The sequence below is a fragment of the Lissotriton vulgaris genome, chromosome 2_1, assembly GCF_964263255.1.
Source record: "Lissotriton vulgaris chromosome 2_1, aLisVul1.2, whole genome shotgun sequence".
In the NCBI taxonomy this organism is placed as follows: Eukaryota; Metazoa; Chordata; class Amphibia; order Caudata; family Salamandridae; genus Lissotriton; species Lissotriton vulgaris.
The window spans coordinates 1,542,196,757-1,542,213,784 of NC_141687.1; the positions used below are offsets into that span (position 1 = coordinate 1,542,196,757).

Sequence of the window (17,028 nt, forward strand, 5' to 3'; positions counted from 1 at the left end):
CATTTTTTTCACCTCTACTGTGCTGTGCATTTTAGTGCTAGTTCTATGTTTTTTCTTTTAAGCAAATTGTTTACACTGCGTCCTAGTTTACTTTCTGCTATGTTTAAGCTGTAGTTTTGGCGGCAACACACTTGAGTGGCCACTTTGGGGACTGTAGAGGGCTGTAGAGTGATTGAGTTATCTTGCATCCAATTGTTGATAGCTTCAATGTGCCCATGCATATACACAGTGAATGTGTGTATGTGGTATTTATATTGCACAAACCTAGCTAAAAGGCACTGGAGGGCTGGGCACGGTCAAAGGGAGATATACTGTCAATGAGTGATTGGAGGGGAAGATGGATTCTGAAAGTGGAAGTGGACTGCTCTTGTATCATGATGTAGTGTTTCTTAGTGGTATCTTCAGCCCAAATTGGAATATAATTGAGACAGCCTCGATTCATACTCCTATGTGATTTCAGAACCTGGATCGATAAATGGGGAAGGTCTGTTGCCTTGGTAAAGCACGGACATTTCAGAAGTTAGTGGTATAAATGATGAAGTGAAAGTCAGTCAACAATAAAAAGTGGAAGTGTTTGATCGATTTCTGTTATAAGTCGGAACTTAGTTAGGATACTTGTTACTTTTTGTAGTTGATTATGTGATTTCCTAACATTTAACTGCTTGGGTTGGGCATTGAAATATGTTCTTTTATTAAGATGGAAAGATGTGCCTAGGACGCTGCGTATGATTGAACATTTATTGTGCGTTCCCTGTAACACCATTTATTTCTTTGTTTAGTTCCAGAAGCACCAGATCGACCCACTATCTCAACTGCATCAGAGACATCTGTGTACGTCACGTGGATCCCTAGAGCCAACGGTGGATCCCCTATCACAGCCTTCAAAGTGGAATACAAGCGAACAAGCAAAAACTGGCAGATTGCTGCAGACAACATCCCTCCTTCCAAGCTGTCTGTTGAAGTTTCCAACCTGGAGCCAGGTACCTGTCCTTGCGCGCACGCACACGCACATTAAATTATCACTCTGTATTCCTGAGCTGCAGTGCTTTCATCTCTCAGGGTACATGTGATGCTGATCCGCCTTCAGGTGCTTAGGCAAAGGTTACCGTAGGCTTGAAGCAGGTCATCTCCGTTTCCCAACTGTTGTGGCTGAATTGAGGAGAGGAGCCTGTTGGAAAAATGTGTGTGCTTAGTTACTTTCCAGTCTGGGTACTCCAGTGTGTAGAGAAGCAGGCAGTTCAACAGCTGTTGCATGATGAAGTGACAAATGAACCTACCATGCAAATGCTCACATTGAATGGAACAGACTGAGACCATACTTATAACGAGAGCAAGGTTCTTTTAAAAAAAAAATGTGTGTACAAGCTCTTCCTATGTTTTCTGTTCATCTGACTGAAGAATAACCAACGCGGGTCCAGGAATCTATGGAGGATTGTCGCTTCTGTGAAGTATAAATGAGTACAATGGTTTTTAATGAAACTCTATTGCATTGGATATTGTGAAATTCTAGCATGGATGGATCTGGCCTTCCTGGATAAGCTCAACAACCCAGCCCATTTACCTATGGGATTTTTCTATGATTGAATGCATATAAAAGTAAGGGAAATAATTGTTGATAACTCGCATAGGGTGGAATTGTACACTGTGCCTTAAAGTGGGTGGTATATGGTATATTGTTTCTTTAAATGAGTTTTGGGTGTGGTCAAGAAGTTAATGATCATTGCAGTCATTTTTTCATTAAACCAACAGAATGCTCTTTGTTTTTCACTAGGCGCTGTATACCGTTTTCGAGTTATTGCCATGAATCATAACGGAGAAAGTGTGCGCAGTGCTCCCTCTCGAACGTACCAGGTCGTTGAAAAGCGCTTCACTAACCGTCTGCTCATAGTGCCTCACATAGACCACACTGAAGCAGTGTCAGACACCGAGATCATGCTGAAGTGGACTGTAAGTGAAGCATTTTCCCCTGTGCTCCAGTTACTTTTTTTTTTTTTTTTGCTTCAGTTAGCATTTTTTTATTTATTTGCTGCCTTCCACTGAATCCTGCCGCAGCTTATAGTTGGCAGAGCTCAGGTGATTGTCGTAAAAAGAGAAGAAATGAGACTGAATGAAAGACATCCTCGAGTCACAGTAAAAGTTTGATATCCTCTTAATTAGTTTGGGGTATCGTTAGAACCGAAATTGCAGTTCTTAGTCAATCTAGTTGACTTCCGTCTAATTATCAGACAATTATGGCCATGCAGTTTGCTTTCACTTGTGTCAAGTGAGGTCTCTGATCTTATGTCTTTATACCCATACACGTGGCTACAGCAATACCTTATGTGCAACATTCAGGGAACCCGAGTTATAGGCCGGAGCCACAGGTGATGTCCTATAACGAATAAAAGGGCCTTTAACTACCTGTATAGAGCAAGGCAGGAGTGCTATACTGGTTTTAGAACTGAGGGAGAAACAGAGAGGCAAACATTGAACTGTTGGAGCAGAAGGCTTGTTCCAGCCCTTATAAACCCTGAGCCATTTAATTGTCTTCAATGGGGCTTCCATCATTCCAGTGTTCTAAAATAGCCTTAGACCCTGCTGTAGCAGGCTCTACTGGACATTAAGGGCCTGCCCCAGCAGCCTTTAACAAGGGAGTGGGCCTTTAATGGCCGGTTTGAGCCCAGTACGGGGGGCTCTAAGGCTATTCAAAAATTCCACCACTAAAGGCAGTATGATCTAATTTGTAAAACAAAAGACTCAGAGCCCGAGTGGTTTGAAATCCCCTAGGGCTCTGTGAGGCCTTTGTTTACAGCAACAGCTGTGCACAAACATTGGAATGGTGATGCTCAGGGACTCTGCCTCCCATTAGAAGCCCGGAGCACTCCATTGTCTTCAATGGAGGACTCAACATTCCAATTTTCTAAACCTTTTTAGACTTCTCCATTATGTGAATTAAGCACCATTGTCCTTTAGTCAGACCTTTAACTGGTGTTGGTTGACCTCCGGGTAGCTGCGCGCTCAATAAATGTAATAATCAATCAATCAATCAATCTCTGGTTTTGCAGGACTGAGCCAGAGGTTTACATCAAGGGGAAAATGCCATTAACAGTTATTCACTCCCAAAAGCAGTTTGGGAAATCTTGATATCACACTCTGCCCCTCTATTCCGATCCACTATTGGCAGATACTGTACCTACCTGATTCATGTCACTGTATTAGAATGTTTACCAAATGAGCACTAATTGCTATGTGGCTCAGCATTCCAGACAGAGTGCTAGTGGTTTATTTGAACTATTTATATAGTTTAAGTATTTCAGTGTATCCTTCAATTAGGCAGCTAGTTTACTGTAAGATATTCAGTTAGTCAAATCAATCAGATATGAGTTTTATTAGAAAACCCTCTGAAATGATGTCCTGTTGCACTGCAACAATGCTTAAGACTGTGCTAATGTTGTAATTTGTATTATTTTTCTTTTAGTACATTCATTCAAACAATAACACCCCCATCCAAGGTCTCTACATATACTACCGGCCGACAGATAGTGACAATGATGGCGACTACAAGCGAGATGAAGTGGAAGGTAGGACACCTCATATGGTCAGTTGACCAAACACTAACCATTAATAGGTGGTTTGTCGGAAGAACATCCACATACTGGCTAGTCCAAAATCATATACATTTCTTGAGTGGGCTCAGGAAAACATCTAAACTACATACGTTACCGATGAGTAACTGTCTCCATATTGAGCATATTAGCCAGCCACAATAGGATTAATCTAGATGTATGCTACCTAACAGGTCCATCTGAAGTGAGGGCTCCAGAGCGATGGTGGCTGTAGGCATTCTCCTTGTTGCAAGTGTTCATAACTAGCAGGCTGATATGGCTTGGGTATGCAGCACTGTAATTTATCATTTCAATCCAAGAAATGCTATTGTTTGGCAGAGAGAAGCGTAGAGTTGGATAGCTGCTAAATTATAAAAAGTAGGAATGAATGACATAGTGTATTTACTGAGCGAGCCAGTTCAGAGCTCCTCTGTGAGAAGCTCTTTTAGGGCCAGATGTATGACCATTTGATTTTGCTAGTCTCTAACTGTGAGTTTTTGCGACTCGCAAAATCAAATGTACTAATGTGTCTCAGACACATTTAGAGATTCCCAGTGGGTCCTGCTTAATCAAAATTAATGAGGCAGGTCGCAATTTGTGACCCATTGGGAGTGGATACAATCACAGGGATGGTGCCCTGCTGGGGTCAGCAGACCACCATTCCTGTGATTGCTTTTTAATAAAGCAATATTTTTTGGGGAATGCTACCTATATTCCTTATAGGAAAATGGGCTGTATTGCAAAAATAAAATTTTAAGTTTTCTTTTCATTTTTAAGACGAGCAGTGATCGATAGGACCACTGCCTGCTTTAACACCTTGGCTGCTAGGTGTTTTCCCCTCCTGTGCTGGCACTCATTTATTTCCATTGTTTCATGACGAGCTCAGCTCGTCATCAGCACAGCTCAACCGTGCATCATGACGAGCTGAGCTCGTCATCAGCATCGAAAGGGTTAAAAAAAAAAAATATATCACCCACAATCACAAAGGGCAAGGAGCCCCTCGGTGATCCCTTCCTGTTTGCAAATTTGTTACCACCAGCTTGAAGTTGGTGGTAACTGCAAATGTTTTGCCACTGCATTCCTTGTTGGAAAACATTCCTACATACCAGTGCTATTCCTACATACCAGTGCTATTTGGTATTAGGAAGGGATGCTCTAAACACGCCCCTTCCTAATATCGAATTGCAAAGCTAAATGTGATTTGTTAACAAGTTACTGAGTCGTATTTTGCCTTTTGTACATCCCAGAAGGCATTTTACTGGTCGCAAATGACCCGATTGTGAGCATTAAAATGCTTCATACATCTGGTCCTTAATTCACTGCTCTTAGCCATAATAACATCTTTAAAACGGTTGCATCTTACAAGCCCCTTATAATTGATGTCTGGCTGCAAATACGCATCTGGGCACATCATGTAAGACACTGCTTCTAATTATTGTAAGATTGGGGAATGTCCTATTCTACCGTGAGCCATTAGCATGTGGGGAAAGTGTTTGGAGCAGGAAGTCTATTCTGGCAGTTTTCCCCAGGTAGCACCCAACCTCATGCTTAATTTAGCAAACAGTACCCTTTTGACGACCCACCGCCAATGCCTTTAGGACTACCCACCGCCTCCCATTCTGTCGTTGGTTCCATTCTGTTCAAGATTCCCCAGCCCGTCCCCTTAACGCTTTATCTTCCTGGCTGCCCCTGCTCAGATTCGTCTTTCTTATGCCAAAGGGTCGTGTCAAATGGTGTAATCAATTTCCAATCCTGCAATCTGGTTATGGCATTTTAAATTTCCTAACCTGCAGTAACATTTTTTGCATCCTGGCAGACGTGTCTCTTGTGTTCTAGGATTCCTTTGCTTTTCCGATATTTGTTGTTCCTATATACTGTAGTATTTGTTTCTGTTGCACAGTCTCAGGCACGCCAGGCTGCTTCACTGCACTCACTAAACATCAGTGATATTAGAGGGGGACATGTTAAAGGTTTTAACTGCAAACGTTTGGTATAATTGATGGATCTCAACTATTTGGGAGGTTATAGAGTGTGCACAAGTTGAATGTAGAGGCATTTCCATCCACGGCATCGAGCTGAAGAGATACTTGTGTTGAAATTGCATTTTGTATGCTTTGCAGTTTTAATCGGTTTTCTGCCGACAGTGGTCACAGATGGGGTAACTCTGTGGTTGGGCAGGTTGGTCCGTGCCAGATGTTAAGGCTATCCAAGTTACGTAAATTTACATAGAATGCATCCAAATAGAACTCATTACTTGCTTAGTGGCTATCCTGAAAATTTGCCATGGATCATGCTACTCTAATAAAAGATGAACGCTCCTTGTGTAACTTGATATGATAACGTCTCTTATTTTAGTCTTTAAGGGTATTTTGGCAGGTGTATACTTTGGTGTTTATATTGTGGCTTTGCTTTTATTTCATGATCCACTTCAAAAGGAACTGAAAGCATTTCCTTCCAATGACATTCAGATCTGGGACGAGGATTCCATATTTATAAATTAGTTTGATCCTTCTCCTACCATGAAGGATTCCCTCAATCAAGAATTGTCTGTGCCTTAACCGCTGAATCTTTTTTTGTTGCTTTCTGTGTTGTACAGGTAGTTTCTAAACACTAAAAACTAAGTGTATTCCACTGAAAACTTCATAGACTGTTACCAAAGATATTCTTTGGGAAGCTGGGATTTGAACTCCATAATTCTGGACTCCATTGCCGGAGGCTGTATAGAAGAAGACCTCCTCCACTCTGCCTGTGACTGTATAAAGCCACCTGTTTTATGAATCTAGTGCTTTTCTGTTCACTTAATTTGTAAGTTTAGTCATGCTTTCCTTAGACTGTGGTATTTTATGGGATTCTCGAAGTGTTCATTCATTTAAGACTGCTTAAGAAAGGGCCCGGTTTATAAAAATGCTTCAAAGTCGTGAATGTCGAAGAACGAAGAGGTTGATTTATGGTCCCACGCTTCGCTCTCCTGAACGAGTTTGCTCGCGGGGTTCTGGCCAGCAGCCAGACACAACAAAATCATTCCATTAGGGAAGCCGGTTCGATTTGGATTCGTTCTCCAGAGACCGAGAGCAAGAGTGGGGAACTACAGTCCCATTATCTCAGAAAAGAAACTTCTCCTAGCCAGGATTCGAGACCCCGAGGTGTGACATCATTAAATGCACTGGAAGGATGGGTTTCTTCTGGACGGCATTATTGTGCATTCACCAGGAACATGTCTGCAATATGTTCCTGTGAGAGACCCTAAATTGTTTTTAAACCATTGCTTTGGTGGTACAGTCCTCCTTAAAACCCGTATGCACCTATGAGGCAGTTCTGCACATTTATTTGGAGATTACTGTCTTTCAGTTGTGCACCTTGCCATGTGCTTGTTTTGGATAGTAAAACGGCCATTCGGTGACTGATGTCACAATATGTCTAAACATCGAAACTGACCTAATCAATCAAAGGAACTTTCTGGAATGCCTTGTGTGCTTCATTGTTGAAATGCAGCACTGGGTAAAGAGAACTGGCCTTTTTTTCTGTAACTAGATGTCTATCTTACGTAATTGTTTTGGGTTTTTTGTCTGTTTTTCATCGTGAATATAGGGCTATGAATGGAATTGTATAATTAATTTAAAAAAAGTTAAAACCTCGCAAACAAATTCTTGGTTCAATTTCTGGTTCTTTCATCACAACTTGGGCTTTATTTTACATGCAAAGGCCTAATTTTAAGAATAGAGTAAAAAGTATTCTGTGGGCTTACAGCAGCGCACAATGTGAAGGTCGCATTTATATTTTTGGAATCTTTGAAGATTCATATGTTGAACTAATGTTGCAAAATGTGATTGAATCCCACGTCGTGGTAATAGATTTTCTAATTGTCAGCTTAGTCAGCTCCCTAGCTTACGTTTCAGTGTTGTAATTTGCTAGGTGGCCGCCAGCTGCTAATTGCATGAGGTATACTGACTCTGCCATTGTTTTTGCATTGACCTTGGCTCATCCTTTTTCGATCCAGGCACCAAACAGAGGCATTTACTCAGTCACCTGCAACCAGAAACCTCCTATGATATCAAAATGAAGTGTTACAATGAAGGCGGTGAAAGCGACTACAGCAATGTCATGATGTGCGAGACCAAAGGTAGGCCTCCTGATTCAGTACATGATTCCCACCTCTGATTATCAAGGCAGATAAGTGCTAATGAATGAGACCTTCTCGGGCAAGCCAAAGATTGTCAGAGACATGGAATTTTTTTTTGCTTCAGGCAGGTTGGCTGAGAAGTGAGGCACTCAGTTCTGAAATTCACTTTCAAAATACATTTTAATCATTGCAACACTCTTGCTTTTCTGTAGAAAAGATAAAACAGTGTATGGCTTAACTCTTTGCTACACCATCCCCACACCCAAATCATTCAACAACTGTTGACTCACAACAGGCGCATTCTCCTTTCTCTACAGAGCCAACATCTCCAAAGGAGCCCTTTATCACTTGCCTCACTTGTACTTCGCAAACCCTTCATAACTGTTACATTGCAAACTTACAATTTATACGTCTGTTCTGTTTACCTACAAATCTCAAGCTAGCAGTCCATGGAAATAACATATACCACCCCAACAATGCATTCTAGATCTCAACCAATGTATCTATATTGGTTCATTTCTTGAAAGCACATGCCCATTGTATTCACCCCAACTTAGCTAATGACTAAAAATGTCAGAAACTGACCCAACAGCCACAGACAAAAACACTATTTCCATTCTCCATCGCTGATGACAACGCTAACACTTTTGCTACCACTTTAAGTTCCACTTCTTTTGCTAATGTATCTTGTTTATGAGAGTTCTGCAAATATTTACAAATCACGAGTGTGTAGCTGATAATTTTTTGCTTCTGGATTAAAAGTGCCTCTTGTTTCCATTCCCCTGCAGCAAAGCGTGTCCATGGGTCATCTGAATATCCAGTGGAGGACCAGAGTACCCCACCCACCTCTGGGGGTGGAAGACCCGCGGATGCTTCGAATGCCATTGCAAGAAGCAGCGACATGCTGTACTTGATTGTGGGTTGTGTCCTGGGTGTAATGGTCCTTATTCTCATCGTTTTCATTGCCATGTGTTTGTGGAAGAACCGTCAGCAAAACATGATGCAGAGTAAGCGTTTGTTATTTTACACTGTCCTTTATTCTGTTTGATTATACCTTAGGATTTTTTTAGATAATAAAAGCTGTGGTGGAAAAGGGAAGGAAGATCGGAGGGAAGGTCCATGCCAGACTTCCACGCTAACGATTGATTGTAATGGAAATTAATTTAGATGCATGTGAGTTTACCACGTGGATATCCTCCGCGTCTGTGTGGATACAATCCTCTTTGACTTCAGATGAACACTCGAGGTTGGAACTTCAAAACAGTACACATCCCCAAACCCTTCCTAAAGTGGTCAAATAGGTTAATCTAAAGACTGCCTCCATAGAGGTTGTGAAGATCTTTCACCAATGGGGGTAGATACCGAGTTAAGTTAATGAAGCATACCGTTTTGATCCACACCGCTGTAAGCTATTGGACAACAAACGAACAAATTTAATGCAAATTGCTTTAATTACTTTATGGAACACCGAGCCTCACTAAAGCCACCTCAGCCCATGTCTTTGATTGGAAAGAGTTCTAGATCAGATATTTTGAGGCCTTGATTTGTCTCATCCATTCATTGATTAATTATTATTTTATAAAATGTTATTTTTTTTCTCAATATTATATATTTGGATTAGCCTTCCCCATGTTTAGATCTGGTGTTAGCCAAGACCTTTTGATTTTACAAAAATAATGTGTAATATATTACGGGGCTTACCGCAAACCCTCTTCTTCCATTGGTCTTTTGGGTCATTTAGATTATTTTTCCGCCCACTGCAACATACAATCCACTGCAGTCATTGACTAACTTCACTTTGAGTAACTGTATTCTGCTCTTTCATAAGGAGCCAAACTCATGCACAAAGTAGTTACCTTCATTGCGAGGGACTACTATAGTAACTTCCCCAAAAATAAAGTTTTGCCAAAACTTTCACACAACAGAACAAGCATCGACACTGCCAAAGGACTGGCAAGAAGAGCCAGACCCATTACCTTTACCAGTGCGTGTTTTAAATTTGGAATATCCACACTACCTCAGTCTCTGGCACCCATTGAGTTGAGAAAATCTTGACTCAGCACCTTCATCGACTCCCTGCCATAATGAAGAGCACTTTTTGTGTGGCGAACAACTTTGATCTCTGTTAACTTCAAGGTCATGATGCGTTTTTTTGTGCAGCACAGCTTTTGCAGCTTCTATGCCCCGATTGCTCTCCTTTTTTCCTCCTGTTTTTAAGTTAGTGTAGTTTTAAAATGTCATGTCATAGCAGTGGGTTCAATTTTGCACACTAGGCCATATATTCAAAGAATTTGTTATAAAAAATGGAAAAAGGAATAACCACAGTATTCTTTCATATAGAACTCTCTAGAGCTACAATGTGTTTCTCTTGACTTGTCTGTAAAATGTTGCGTCCAAAAATGTTTCAAGTATTTTTTTACAGCCGTATATCTTTGGTAACCTCTCCAGTCTCTTGGCCTTTGTCCAGGACTTGAAGTATGGCGTCCTGTTATCATGGAGTGATCTGGCAGCTTTACTCACAAATACAAACCTACTACTATCTCTGCTAGCAATTCAGCACGGAGACCTCGTTTATCTGTGTCCACGTTTTATATTGCAGTTTAAAATTATTCCCACTGGTCATAAACATTGCCAGCCTTCCTTGATGTGGAATCTTGCAGCGTTCAAAGAAAATAAAGCTTAGTGAACACCATTATAAATCAGAATGACCATGCACAGTAAAATTTTATCACAAAGAATTTCTGAAATTGCCCTTTCTTTTTTTCACAATCCAGTAGAATCTCTTACAATATCGTTTGCTACACATTTATTTTTCCATATTTTGCACTGTCCAAAAAATACAGCTTGCTAAATATTTGACCATTTTCCAACTCTTGACATTTTAAATAGGCCCCTCAATTAACAACATTTTGCATTATCCATAGTCCCGGTTCTACTGTAGTCCATAGAACTGAAAGCGAAGAGTATGTATTGTGCTCTGCCCCAACTCTCTGATTTATCAGGCTGTCACTTTTGTATCTTGCACTGTACAACCGCTTCTCTCATCATCAACGCAAATGACCGGTACTACTTTCTGTCCTTGCAGAGTATGACCCTCCTGGATACATCTACCAGGACACCGACATGAACGGACAGATGGTAGAGTACACCACGCTGCCTGGGACCAGCCGCATTAATGGCAGCATTCACGGAAACTACATCAGCAATGGCAACTTCAGCAATGGCTGCCCACACCTTCATCACAAGATCCCCAATGGTGTTAATGGGACCCTGAATGGAAGGATAAATGGCGGACCTGGGCATTACCCAGGGCACTCCAGCTCGCTGGCAGGCACTCACGTAGAATATGAACAGCCTCAGCACTTGCTGAATGTAAGTCAAATTGCTTCACGGATTTGATTCCGCTCATACTTTTTCAGTCGTAGGGCTTTGTCATTTGCATGATAAAAAGCTCAGAATAGGATATATCAGAGGGCATGTTAATGTAGAAGGAACAAAGTATGCTTCTGCAGATGGGACAGCTGTGGGTAAGGTTACCAGCTCCACTCTCTGTTAATATAAAAAAAGTTCTTGGGGAGTAGAAAGCAAATCATTATTTCAAAATAATTGTCTTTGATTGCTTAAGTAAGTGTCTAATTAATGCTAACCGTATGATATTAGTGCAAATTAAATTGGAAGTTTATTGCAGTAGGGCGTCTGTGCACCAGTTTAATAGTTCCATCTTTAAAGCATGTCCATTAAAACAACAACAAAAAAGTTTGCTGCTTGGTAAATGGATGCTGGACTATATAGATTACTGTGTTAATTGAGATGTCTAAGTACAGTGATACTTGAGAAAAGGAGAGGTACCCCTTAAACTAATCAAGGGAAATAGGGTTGAACAACCAGGTAAAGGAATTGCCTTGAACAGGACTATACAGCATTTGGCAAGAAAAATCAAAACCTAAATCACAGAAAATCATGCATAGGTTGACAGCATAGGTTGACAACTGAATAAAAGGAGGAATCACAATTTATTATGTATACATACAATAAAAAATGCACTACAATACAATAAATTCTTGAGCTAAAAACAGTTGAAAGATTTTAAATAAAAACCAATTCAATACAACACATGAAATACATAACATTCAATTATGACCCGCATAATTGGTGAAAGAGACAGAGACAGTAAGACATAAAAATTGTACAATACAAATAGTATATTCGGACTCCTACATATTCACATCAATGTTGTATATAAAAATCATCAGTGTATCGACAACGATGAGGGAGTCTTGAATTATACAACTTTTGCAGCGTGAATCTTTCTGGATTCACTATGCTGTGCATTATTCCGCGGTCTTGTGGTTGGGTCCGGATTCGTAGTCTTTTCTCTCTTTTTTTTTTTTTTTTTGTGTCCCAGGTGGGCGTCGGCGTCACCCTTCCTTGGGTGTATTTCCGGTGACGTCGGCATGCTTCCTGCGGAAGCTCCCATCCCTGGGCGCCATCTTCAGATTCTTTTTTCCGCGGTCGGGTCTGGATCGTTCCCGTTGGGCTCCAGACATTTTTGGAGAAAGTACTGCAAAGAGAGAAGTTCGAGAAGAAATTGAAGGAAGAAGACCAAGGAAGACTTCGCAGGCCATTGGCGAAGAGAGAAGAAGGAGAGAACGTCGAGAACTTCGACGATCATCGACGTCCACGCGGTCAGGGAGGCCTGAAACGCTCGAGGATGGACAACACGCCGTTCAAGTTCTGCCCGAATTGCAGACACAAGTACGCGCAGAAAGATCAGCACCCGGTGTGCAACCTTTGCCTACCGGTGGACCACAGAACCGAAGACTGCAACGCCTGCTCCGTCTTCGCCGCGAAGACCCTTCGTGTGAGGAAGAGTCAGAGGGTAGCACACGCCACCCTCGGAGGAAAAGCCCCGACGCCTTCGCTGTACGACCTGGGGATGTCCTCAGAGGAAGAGGACAACGCTGCCGCCGAAGACGACAGCTACACGGTCGTAGAGACCGATTCAAAGAAGACGCCTGATAAGGTAGGAGACTCGACGTCCCACAAGAGCACGAGAGACCCTGAGTCTCGAAAGAACGAGGGCCAGACCCCGAAGGCTCCGACGCAGCGACATCTGCAGTCCGCGACCACACACAGGCCCAGCGGATCCTCGGAGAAGGAGTCCCTGGCGCCGAGAGCTGTTGAACAGCAGAAGGCTCCGAAGATCGCCTCCGAAAGGGGCAGAGCCGTTGAACAGCAGAAGGCGCAGAAGATCGTCTCCGAAAGGGACCGATCGGCGTCGAGGGAGAAAGACCCGAAAACTTTGACGACATCCAAGGACCCGAAACAAGGTTCGACGTCCAAACATTCGACGCCGGGAGTCTCGCCGCCGAGCCAGGTGACGAAGAGAGGGGCCGAGCGTTCCGAGGCCGAGAACGCGGCCGAAAGGGAAAAGAAAAGACGGCGTTTGGAGGCCGAGATGGCGAGCATCTTGCAGCGAAAAAAGGATTTCGACGCCGAGATGAGTGCCTTTACAATCCCACACAAGACCAAGCACGTTGTGCTAGATCTGGTAGAAGAGGAAGAAGAACTCGTCGATACACATGGGCCGGTCGCCGAGATGGTCGACGACCAGGGAGATGAGGAGAATCCCTACGAGGATTACGGCTATGACGAGGAGGAGGGCAGTAGGTTGGACGCCGAGTCGGCCACCTCTGACCCCAACGAACAGGATTACCTGGATATCGACACCGAGAGCCCGGAGGAGGCGGTCGACACATACCCCTCGAGGCCCTCGCCGCCTGACGACATCGGGGCATACAATTCGGCGATACAGTCTGCCGCAGCGGCATTTAAGCTAAAGCTCGACGAGGAAAAGCAGAAAGCAGACTTCCTGCTCGAGACTTTGCTCCCAACACAGACAAGGAGCCAGTTCCTCCCAATGCTCGAGAGCGTCTTGGCTCAGGGACAAGAAGCATTCAAGGAGCCCGCAACATGCAAGGCGGTAACCCCTAGAACAGAGAAAAAATACAAACACTCCACGAAGGACCCGGCCTACATTCGAGGCGAGGTCTCCGCAGACTCCATTATCACGGCCACGGCTAGGAAGAGGGCCAACGTATCCACTACCTCGGGCCCACCACCGGATAAGGAGAGCAAGAGGATGGATCTGGTGGGCAGAAGGATCGAACGGAATGCTGCGACCCACTGGCGCATGGCTAACTCCAACGCTCTTATGAACAGGCACATGTACCAGATCTTGGACGGCCTGGGGCACTTGGTGAAGGACCTACCCCAGGAGGCCAGGCAGAAGGCCGAGATGTTGGTCGAAGAGGGGAAAAATGCGGCAAATTCTTGCCTTAAGACAGCCCTGGACGGAGCAGACACTGCCAGCAGGCTGATGATGATGGGTGTCACAGAAAGGAGACACGCCTGGCTCAGGATTTCAGGGTTCAAACCCGAGGTGCAGCACAGTATCCTCAACACTCCGTTCAACGGCGAAACGCTCTTCGGGGCAACTGTGGACGAGAAACTCAGCCAACTCAAGAAGGATAATGAGACGGCAAGGTCTATGGGGGCGTTGCAATTCAGAGGCAACAGAAGAGGCACCCCGTCACGGAGGCCCGGCGGGAGAGGTGGAAACCAACCTGGTACATCACACCAGGCTTTCCAGCAAACGCAACAGACAGACTCACAGGGACATCAAGGTCAACAGAAGCAGTCCTGGCAGTACCAACCAAGAGGTCAGTCCTTTCGAGGGAGAAACGGACGTGGCCAGAATAGGAGAGGGGGACAGCAGCCCTCCTCGAAGTGACTCCACAGAACTCTGGGTGCCCAGCCATGTAAAGGACCCCGGGGGGCACCACGTACCAAGGGGTCGAGACAATCAGAACACCTACGACCACATGTCACCAGTGGGAGGAAGATTGCAATTTTACCTCCAGGAATGGAGAGAAATCACATCAGACAAATGGATCCTAAACATTATCCAATTCGGGTATTGCCTGGAATTGGAGAAAAGGCCAACAAGCAGGAAACCAAGGGGAAGACCACCAGCAGGAGACCAGCTGGCGAGGCTTCAGGAAGAGGTAAAGGAACTTCTGCAAAAACAGGCCATAGAGCGAGTCCCATTCAAGGAAAGGAACAAGGGGGTCTACTCGACGTACTTCCTGGTACCAAAAGTAGACGACAAGATGAGACCCATCCTAGACCTGAGGTTCCTCAACAAATTCATAAGAACACAGAAATTCAAAATGACCTCCCTGCAGGAGGTGCTACCGCAACTGCAGGTCGGAGACTTCATGGTCACGATAGACCTCAAGGACGCCTACTTGCACATACCAATGAACAAAAAGCACAAGCATATGCTCAGGTTCACAATCTGGGGAGGCCACTACCAGTTCACAACGCTGGCCTTCGGACTCAAATCAGCACCAAGGGTATTCACGAAGTGCCTCGCAGCAGTTGCTGCACACCTACGAAGACAGGGGATACACGTATACCCTTATCTAGACGACTGGTTGGTGAAGGCGAGTTCGTACCAAAGGTGCAAACACCACGCACAGACAGTGACGAGCACGCTCATAAACCTGGGGTTCTCCGTCCATTGGGAAAAATCGTCAATGGAACCGGAGCAAGTGAAAACCTTCCTGGGGGCGGTGATCAACACCGTGGAGGCCAAGGTGTTCCCCAGCGAGAAGAGAGCAAGGGCACTGGTCAAGGAAACTCGCCTCTACCGGAAGGGGCAAGCTCGGACAGCGAGGACTGCGAGCAAGATCATGGGGATGATGGCATCATGCATCCACCTGGTGCCGAATGTGCGGCTACACATGAGACCCATGCAAGAGTGGCTCCAGGAACAGTGGTCACAGGCGTCAGGCAGTTGGGAGGATCTTGTGGTGGTGACGCACGCAGTGCAAAGGGAGATGACATGGTGGAACTGGGAAAACCTAACAATGGGAAAACCTCTAACACCCCCAACTCCGACTGTGACCATCACCACGGACGCATCCCTGAAGGGATGGGGCGCTCACATGGAGGAGCTCAATGTGAGAGGACTGTGGACGCCAGCAGATGCGACAAAGCATATCAATTACCTAGAATTGAAGACAATCTTCCTGGCACTGAAAGCCTTCCAGACAAGACTGTACAAACAAAGGGTGTTACTGCAGACGGACAACACCACAGCGATGTTCTACATCAACAAGCAGGGTGGAACACAGTCATCAACGCTTTCAACACTGGCACAGGAGATATGGAGATGGGCCATCCCACTACAGATAGACCTGCTAGCCATACACCTACCAGGGAAAGAGAACATTCAGGCAGACTGGCTGAGCAGACAGACATCGGCATCCCACGAGTGGGAGCTCAATGCTCAGGAAACGAGGTGGTTATTCAACAGGTGGGGAACGCCATCAGTGGACCTGTTTGCAACACGCCAGAATGCGAAATGCCAGTACTTCGCATCCAGACTACCCGAAGAGGGGTCCCTTGGGAATGCCCTATGGATAGATTGGTCCGGGAGATTTGCCTACGCTTTCCCCCCGATACCACTGATACACCGAGTACTGAGCAAATGCAGAGCGAGCAAGATGACCCTGATACTGGTCGCGCCACAGTGGGCGAGGCAGACATGGTACTCGCAGATCATGGAGATGTCACAGAGTGCACCCCACAGATTCGGCAGAAGAAAGGACCTGCTCTCCATGCAGAACGGGGAGGTGCTGCACCCAGAGCCAGAGACCATGAGCCTAGTAGCATGGCTCCTGAGGACATAGAGTTTGCACATTTGAGACTGCCAGAGAGCACCCTCAGGGTCCTTCGCGAGGCACGGAGGCCGAGCACACGGCGGTGCTATATCGCAAAGTGGAAAAGATACACGATGTGGTGCAAACGTGAACAACTTCACAAGAAGATGAAGAAAGACTCCACAGTGCTGCGATACCTGACACACTTGCTGGACAAAAAACTCAGTTCATCCTCCTTGAGGGTTCACTTAGCGGCTATAGTAGCCTACACAAGGGGTGAGATGGGCAGAAGCTTCTTCACATCCCAGGTTGTCAAGAGGTTCCTGGAAGGAGCGAAGAGGATCGCACCGCCAAAGCGGGTGCCACCACCAGCATGGAACTTGAACATAGTTCTCACGGAACTCATGAAGGAGCCCTTTGAACCACTGCACAGGGCCTCCTTAAAGATGCTAACCATGAAAACAGCCTTCCTAGTTGCTATAACGTCATTACGCAGGGTAAGCGAACTACAAGCGCTGACACTACAGGAGCCCTACATACAAATACATAGTGATAGGGTTGTGATGAGGACGGACCCACACTTCATGCCGAAGGT

At 44.8% G+C, this 17,028-nt stretch overlaps 1 protein-coding gene across 3 annotated transcripts in view; it reads left to right on the plus strand.

The window, feature by feature from the left end:
* CDON (cell adhesion associated, oncogene regulated) overlaps positions 1-17,028 on the plus strand; it is a 124,974-nt gene that overhangs the window by 89,532 nt on the left and 18,414 nt on the right. For all 3 annotated transcript variants that reach the window (XM_086957410.1, XM_086957411.1, XM_086957412.1), the window contains exons 12-17: positions 780-980; positions 1,772-1,947; positions 3,458-3,560; positions 7,582-7,704; positions 8,493-8,711; positions 10,790-11,076. In XM_086957410.1, the coding sequence (XP_086813536.1) occupies positions 780-980; positions 1,772-1,947; positions 3,458-3,560; positions 7,582-7,704; positions 8,493-8,711; positions 10,790-11,076 (1,109 nt within the window). The remainder of the gene's footprint in view (positions 1-779; positions 981-1,771; positions 1,948-3,457; positions 3,561-7,581; positions 7,705-8,492; positions 8,712-10,789; positions 11,077-17,028) is intronic.